At 34.5% G+C, this 8,864-nt stretch overlaps 1 protein-coding gene across 2 annotated transcripts in view; it reads left to right on the top strand.

Annotated features, from left to right (window-relative positions):
- The first annotated feature begins 489 nt into the window (after positions 1–489).
- Positions 490–8,864, top strand: part of Ppp3cc (protein phosphatase 3 catalytic subunit gamma) — a 44,584-nt gene continuing 36,209 nt past the window's right edge. For both annotated transcript variants that reach the window (XM_015499506.2, XM_015499505.2), the window contains exons 1-3: positions 490–715; positions 1,049–1,173; positions 4,538–4,649. In XM_015499506.2, coding sequence (XP_015354992.1) covers positions 688–715; positions 1,049–1,173; positions 4,538–4,649 — 265 coding nt within the window. In that variant the 5' untranslated portion in view covers positions 490–687. The remainder of the gene's footprint in view (positions 716–1,048; positions 1,174–4,537; positions 4,650–8,864) is intronic.

Below are 8,864 nucleotides of genomic sequence, written 5' to 3'. Positions count from 1 at the left end.
CTGGATTCAATCCCTGGTATCCCCCGCAAAAAAGATTGTTTTTCTTCCATTTGTTTTAACCAATTTCATTTTAAATACTTTTTCCATAGATAGAAAGATAAAGATATTCATATCATCTAGTTCCTTGTTTTAGTTTTCATTTATTTCCTGAACCACCTTCAAGTTGATCATATTTGTATTGTAAAATATCATATTTGTACAAAAGTTTTTGACTTTTGACTTGACCCTCTTTCTTTCTTGTCTTGTGGTTCTGAGGATGGAACCCTGCATGTTGCACATGCTAGGCAAGCAAGCATTCTTACCACTGAACTACATCCCCAGCTCAAATTGTGATCTTTTTAAAAATTATAATTAATCATTTATGATATACAGTATCTTAGAATTTTTTTTCATGTAGTTCTGGTGCTGTGGATGTGAAATTACAGTGATTTATCGAAATTAATTTGTCACATAAAGGAACTGCGTTCATGGTTGTTATCTATACATTTTATTTTAAATTACTTTTTTCTCATTCTAGCTGTTCCCTTTCCTCCGACCAAACGGCTTACTTTGAAGGAAGTGTTTGAGAATGGGAAACCTAAAATTGATATTTTGAAAAACCATTTGGTTAAGGAAGGCCGAGTGGAAGAGGAAGTAGCCTTGAAGATAATCAATGATGGGGCTGCGATTCTGAGACAAGAGAAAACTATGATAGAAGTGGAAGCTCCAATCACTGGTATGTAAAGTACTTCCAGGGTTACACTTAGATTTGAGCTAATTTTGAGAAATGATTACAAACTTAAAGGTGGTATGATAATTTTTTTCTGTGAATTTTGAGATAGTGTTTGTGTTAGGATTAATTAGAATGTTTGTTGGTCCTTGAAGAAATGTAATTTTAAATGACTAACATTCTTAGTGGGAATATTTCATATCAATATATTGACTACCATTACATAGCAATCCAGTCAAAAGTGACTTAAATTAGTTAAACTGTAATCCATGTTGGTGTAATGCCTTTTTTTTTTCTAAGACATAAATTTTCACTTTACATTATTTGTTTTTTGCCTAGTGTGTGGTGATGTTCATGGACAGTTCTTTGACCTGATGAAGTTGTTTGAAGTAGGGGGATCACCGAGTAACACACGCTACCTCTTTCTGGGTGACTATGTGGACAGAGGCTATTTCAGTATAGAGGTAAAAATGCAACCAGCTATGTTGGAGCTATCATGTTACCATTAAAAAGATTTGCTTTTCATTCTTTGGTAGAAGAAATTAAAATGTTAACACTGGTAAAATTTATATAAACTTTATTACTTCAACAGTTAAAAAAATAAATGTTTTCCATTGACAGAAAAAGACTATTCCTTTTTCTATCATTATAAAACCTGCATATAGGGGCTGGGGTTGTGGTAGCAAATGTGTCTGGCATGTGTGAGGCACTCGGTTCGATCCTTGGCATCACATAAAAATAAATAAATAAAAGAGAGGTATTGTGTCTATCTACAATTAAAAAAACTATTTTTTTAAAAAAGAAGAAAACCTGGCATATAAGACTATATTAACCCAATTTTGAAAATAAATTTAATTTTTATCAACCTTTCCTTTTTGAAGGTAGTGTACTTGCTGCATATAAGTGACGTAAATTGCTTTTCCCTTAAACAGGGATTGAATTAGCTGACCTTAATTATAAGATCATAAACTGCCGAGCTACAATGAACTCTTAGATTAACGGCCAATGGTAAATAAGTAGGCACTTAGCTTTTTGTAGGTATAATTTCTAATACTGTTGTACATAGTAAACCCCTAATAAATGTTCATTGAAGGGAAAAAATGAATTGCAGTTAAGTTAATGAAAATTCACAACTTGCTTTTATATATTTTGAAAATTGAACTATAGGAACATGGTTAGAATTAAAAACTAATATAAGCTTTTATGTATAAGAGACAAAACTACTGTAGAACCTAATGCAAGGTTTGGAGTACAGTGGAATCACCATACATTCATATTTAATGTCCATTGAGTGAACTCTGTATGCTTGGCAAATAAAAGTACAGTAGCTTTTGAAATAGTGTGGCTATTTGAATTTGTAATGTGCTCCAGAAGAAGCACGGGATGAGAAATTGAGTCCGCTTGCTCTTGTGCTGTCTTTAGTCCTGCTTGGCCCCTTATAGTATGAGAATCTCAGTGTCCTGCATATGTCCCTGGAGGTGAACAATTGGTTTTTCATGTAGCATCATTCCTAAATACAAGTCATCTTTTTCACCCAATGGTCAACCAAAGCAGTGTCATTTTTTTGAAGCTCAAGGAAAAATAAACAGCAAAATTAATTAATTTTACTCTTTAATTAGATTTGCAGTCTAATTTCATGAATCAGAGAAGTTCAGTGTTATTTTGCTATTGCATAAAATTAATTTAGTGCAAATGTGAGGACAAAAGTTAATGGTATGAACTAAGAAAATAAGTGCCCTTTGCCCTTTCCCTGCTGCAAGTTCTCCTGCTGCTCAGTTAATGTCCACAGTGTCTAAATTAAGGCACTAGAGATAGGTGGAGTTCATCATGGGCTGTCACTGAAAAGCTTCCCTGTTGCTACTGTGTTTCAGTAGACAGTAAGTCAAAAATATGAATGTTTGAAAGACACATTGAAAGTTTATGTCTTTGTGTAATTATAAGATGAGGTTTCAGAGGCTGAAGAGCTTTTAATTTTTTTAATTTAATTTTTTACCAAACTCTTAGTCATTTTAATTAATGAGACATCTTGTTAAACATAACTATTAGGTCAAATTATCTTCTTATTGTTAACTCATAATTTAAAAGTAGTTTTAATTCATTTAATATAGCACATGTAAAAAATATGCATTGCCTGGGGGCTGAGGTTGTGGCCCAGTGGTAGAGTGCTTGCCTGGCATGTACGAGGCGCTGGGTTCGATCCTCAGCACCATATAAAAATAAACAAATAAAAATAAAGGTATTGTGTCCAACTACAACTAATTTTTTTTAAATATGCAATGCTTTTTGTACACCTATGCTGTATTCAGAGAATTTTTTCCTCACAAATCAACAAAATTTCCTGAGTGCCAACTCAGTGACAGGCTGTGTGAATAAAAATCATGAGCTGGAAGTATAGCTAAGTGGCAGAATACTTGCCTAGCATGTACTAGGCCCTGAGTTCAATCCCCAGTACTGGGAAAAAAAAAAAAAAGAATTCATGTTCTCTTAAGAACCTGTTAGTCTTTTTTTAAAAAATATTTTTTTAGTTGTTGATGGACCTTTATTTTACTTTGCTTATTATGATATTGTGGTGCTGGAAATTGAACGCAGTGCCTCACACTTATGAGACAAGCGCTCTACCACTGAGCTACAACTCCAGCCCCTGGACAGTCTTATAGAGATATACAGATATGAAAGATCTTTCAGTATAATATGAAAAACACTGGTTTAATTATCTTCAATATTCTTCATATTGAGACCTAGCAAGTCTCCTCACACACAGTAGCTATGCATTATTTGTTGAATGAATATTAATAACTCATAGTTTCTTTATGGATTTATTCTGTTATTTGATGTTGGCTAACTTTGAAAGGGTTTTTCTGGAATAACTTAAGAGATATATGAATTGAAACTGGAAGGTGACAGTGCTGTATCAGTTTCAGAACTGAATTGTGGGATATATCTAATTTCAGTTGGAAGTCACTAGATTTATAAACTACTAAGATTATAAATTCTATAGGCTACAGCTTAGTCCAACATGATACAAGTATGTAAATGAAAAATAATTTTTTTTTACCATTCCCTTGATAGCCATAAGTATGATGTTTTTGTCAAATGGATGAAAATAAGATTGTGGAATCCTGAATGTATTTTTTATTACAAATAGTTCATTTTTTGTAGAAAAATTTGGAGATACAGAATCTAAGAAAACAAAAACCTTCTAAAAATCAGAAATAATCATCATTAATACTTTATTTTTTTCCCTTCCTTTATGTTTCTAAATTTTTTAAAAGAAAATTGGAATCATTTTATGTGTGTGTGTGTGTGTGTGTGTGTGTATAATTTTAAAAAAATTTTTTTGTACAGGGAATTAAACCAGGGGTGGTCACCTCCACGCCTGGCTTATATATTCCTTTTTGTGACTAAAATATGTATGTGTGTGAGTGGCTTTGTCAGAGGTCTACATATTTACATAAACTATGGAAACATTAAGGGGAGGTTTTCTGTATGCTATTCTCTTTCAGATTCTATGGCAACAAGCATATCTATACATTCAAAAGTTGATTTTATTTTGCACCTTGGAGCTAATATAGCAAGCCACTTTCAGTTTTTTATTTGTTCTTTTTAGATATACATGATGGTAGAGTGTATTTTGACATATTATACATACATAGAGTGTAACTTATTCTAATTAGGATCACATTCTTTTAGTTGTACATGATACAGAGTTTTACTTTTGTGTATTATATATGAACATAGGAAAGTTATGTCCAAACTTGGATTTATATAATGTGTCTTTGTGTGTTATAATAGTCACAAAGAAATTTTATCCTTTAATTTGTCTTGTAGTGTGTGCTGTATTTATGGAGTTTAAAGATTAATCATCCTAAAACATTGTTTCTGCTTCGAGGAAATCATGAATGCAGGCATCTTACAGAATATTTCACCTTCAAACAGGAATGTAAGTATTTTCATTTCTCTGGAGTCTTTTTAATTATTCTTTAGCCTGTTCCAAAGTGAATCAAATAAAAAGATTTAAAAAGTGAATCAAATATAAAGGGAAAAAACATCAGTAGAACTCAAATGTTTTTTGAGTACCACTCAAATTTATTTTTTCCTGGTAAAAACTAAGAGTCCTCTAAGATCCTCCTTTTAGGAGGATAAATATTTATTATTTATTTTGAAAAGAACTTTTGAGTACCCCCCCCCTTTTTTTTTTTTGGTACAGGGTATTGAACTCAGGGACATTCGACCACTGAGCCACATCCCCAGCCCTATTTTGTATTTTGTTTAGGGACAGGGTGTCTCACTGAGTTGCTCAGCACCTAGCTATTGCTAGCTTTATACTTGTGATTCTCCTGCCTCAGCCTCTTGAGCCACTGGGATTACAGGAGTGCGCCACTATGCCTGGATCCCCTCATGTTTATAAACTAATAAATGTTGGATAGTTGGAAAACACAGAGAAGATAAAAATTATCTGTAATTACCCCATTTAGAAATAATCACGATCTCACTAACTGGAATATAGTTTTTTGGCCTTTTTTCTCTCTAAATAAAAATCTGTTATGAAGTAATTGAAATAGATTTATCTATGTATATTTTTAAAATAAAATTTGGCTTGGGCTGGGTTGTGGCTTAGCAGTAGAGTGCTCACCTGGCATGTGCAGGGCCCTGGGTTTGATCTTCAGCACCACATTATAAAACATAAAGGCATTGTGTCCAACTACAACTAAAAAATAAAATAAATAAAATAAAAATTGGCTTTTATTACTTACACTGGGTTTTTGTTTTGATTTTTGATACTGGGTCTGGCTGTGTTGCTCAGACTGACCTCAGACTCCTGAACAACTGAGATGGAAGAGATTCTTGCCACCATGCCTGGCTTATACTGTTAAATAAATTTATCTTTTCACTTAACATAATAGCATTTTCAGTATTGTTATATATATTTTTAAATCATGATTTTATAATGTTATTTTAATATTTTTTAAGTACTCCATCTTATTAATGCCCTATCGTGTGTATTCAATTTAGTAACAATTGAAGGGAGCTTAGGTTGTTTTCAACTATTAATACAATAATATAAAAAAAAGTTTTAATGAAAGTGGATTTTTTTTTTAAATTAAAACATTACTAGCTAATTTAAAAACAAACCAGGGAATGATCAGGAGGCCAGGAGCCAGCAAACTGCATGTTGGAACTGCTCTGCATTTGGGGTCCCTGCCCACTAACAAGAGGGCCACAGGTTCAGTTCAGGCCACAGCTACCAGAAGCTGCTAGAAAACTCCAAGGAACTCTGAGATGAAAGTTGAGGAAGACTCTCTTTTTTTGGATTGAAGGATCACCCAAACTTTTGCAGGATTTTGGGACTCCAAAATTGAGGAAGATGCACAGTTTACGCCCACATTGGAGGGTTCTAACCAAGAGCCACTGACCAACCAACTCAACCAGGCACAGGATCTTGAACCTTTGAACTAGTGACTTTCCCTATCTGGGTTGTAGTCTTCTTTTTTTCTTCTTCCTTTTTTTTTTGGCACCAGAGATTGAACCCAAGAGTGCTTAACTACTGAGCCACATCCCCAGCCCTTTTTTATATTTTAGGGACAGAGCCACACTGAGTTGCTTTAGGGCCTCACTTCTTTGCTGAGGTGGCTTTGAACTTTCGATCTTCCTGCCTCAGCCTCCAAGCTGCTGGGATTACAGGCATGTGCCACCGTCCTGGCCTAGCATGTTCTCTGTAAACAAGGAAGCTAAACTAAATCTCTCTGGTCCCATCTGGCTTTATTTTGTTCTGTTTTTTATTTTTGTTGTTGGTGGTAGGTTTTTAATTAATTAATTAATTAATTTTTGTTTTGTTTTTTCAAGATGTCTCACTATTTTACTACCTTGCCTAACTGTCCTTGAATTTGTAATCCTCCAGTCTCAGCCTCCCAAGTAGCTGAGACAACAGGCATACACCACCACGCTGGCTCCACCTGGCTCTAAAATCTACCCCTTTCCCTGAATAATCCTTAATATGCATAAATACTATGTTAATATAGTTGATATTTTGATCATAGATTTCACTTTGTGTCCTATTCAGATTTTTCTTCTGAGATTATCATCTTGAAATAATATATTATAAAATATGTAAAGTTTTATTGCCCTCAAAATATTCAAGTTTAAAACTTTTAAATTATTTTTCAGAAACTTGGAGTTTATTGAGCCCCCAGAACCCTGTGCTGGTCCATAGAACTCACTGGATAGTGTTTCATATGCTCGTATTAATGCTCGTTGCCAGTTGCAACTAGATGTGAGATGGCAGCCTCCTTCCTTGGAAAGCCTGAAAGGAAAGGTTGTTGCTATTGAAAGAAATTTTAGAGTAATAATACTTTTTAAAAACTCCTTCTGATAGAAAAGTCAACTGCATTTGGGCAAGATGCAGATCATAACAGCCCTGGTGAATCAACAGAAAGATTTTTAACAAGTAGATCTACCATTGGTGGATGTTTAAATTGGTGTGAGTATTTAGAGAACAGTTTGCAATATCTATAAAAATTTTATTAGCATTTTTACTTTGTAAGAATTTATCTTGCAGGCCAGGCACTGTCACACTCTCCTGAAATCCCAGCAGCTCAGGAGGCTGAGGCAGGAGGACCACAAATTCAAAGCCAGACTCAGCAATTTAGCAAGACTCTAAGCAGTTTAGCAAGATTCTGTCTCAAAATGAAACATCAAAAAGGGCTGGGGATGTGGCTCAGTGCTTAAGCACCCCTGGGTTCAATCCTTGGTACCTTCGCCGACCAAAAATTATCATGTAGATTGCATAACATATTTAATGCCGTAAAACAATTAATATAAATTTAGTGACTTAAAAAAGTACATTTATTATCTAAGAGTAAGGGTAGGTCAGAAGTTCAGGTACAGCATGGCTGAATTCACTGAGCTAAAATCAAGGAGTCTTTCTCTAAGGTCACTAGTTGTTGCCAGTCCTTGCAACTGCAGGATTAAGGTTCTCATTTTCTTTCTACCTTTTGACTTGTTATCGCTCTTAACTTCTAGAGATTACTTGCAGGTCCTTGACATTCAGTCCCCCATGTTATGCCCAGTATGGATGTTTTGCTTTCTTCTAGGCTCAAATGCATCTTTGAATTCTGCCATTAGCCAGCTGGAGAAAGCCCTTTTCTTTTAAAAGACCCACCTAATTAGGTCAGGCCCACGTGCCATGATTTTTTTTTCCTCATATATTGGAACATAATCATGAGAGTTCCATTATATTCAGTTTCACAGCGTGTAGGTCATTACAGGTCATTTTAGAATTCTACATAGATACATGGACAAAATGATAAGATAGGGATGTTCATTGCAGTGTTCATTGTAAAACAACAGATGACCTAAATGTCAGTAGGGACTGATTAAATAAGTGATAATACATTTTTAAAAATGGAATACTAGGCCTTTATTTAAACACTAAGAGTTCTATGTATATATTATGGGGAGATGATGGATAAATCGTTAGGTAAGAGAAGCCATTAGCAGACCATGTATACCCTGCAGAGAAGAAACTTTGTTTTCTGGTACTGGAGATTGAATCCAGGGGTGCTCAACCACTGAACCACACTCCCAACCCTTTTTATTTTTTTGAGACAGGGTCTCACTAAATTGCCAAGGCTGGCCTCAAAACTGTGATCTTCCTGCCTCAGCCTCCTGAGTTGCTGGGATTACAGGCATTTGCCAGCATCCCCAGCTCAGAAGAAATGGTTAAATAGCAATCACCTCTGGATGCTGTGTCAGGAGGACTTATGCTTTTAACTTTATATCCTCTTTAGTACTATTTGAATCATTTTTTACTTCCACCATGTACTACTTTTATTTTTTTCAAACCTGTTTTTGAAAATTACCCAATTTGGACATAAACATTTAAAAGGCTTTTTAAAGCACTCCTAGTAATTTTACTGTGTGTTATTGTTTTAAAATGACTATTTCGAGCAGCACAATTCACAATAGCAAGACTGTGGAACCAACCTAGATGCCCTTCAATAGACGAATGGATAAAAAAAATGTGGCATTTATACACAATGGAGTATTACTCTGCATTAAAAAATGACAAAATCATAGAATTTGCAGGGAAATGGATGGCATTAGAGCAGATTATGCTAAGTGAAGCTAGCCAATCCGTAAAAAACAAATGCCAAAT

Source organism: Marmota marmota, unplaced genomic scaffold (genome assembly GCF_001458135.2).
Source record: "Marmota marmota marmota unplaced genomic scaffold, marMar, whole genome shotgun sequence".
NCBI lineage: Eukaryota > Metazoa > Chordata > Mammalia > Rodentia > Sciuridae > Marmota > Marmota marmota.
Note: the sequence above shows the minus strand (reverse complement) of the source record. Positions and strands in the feature narration are given on the sequence as shown.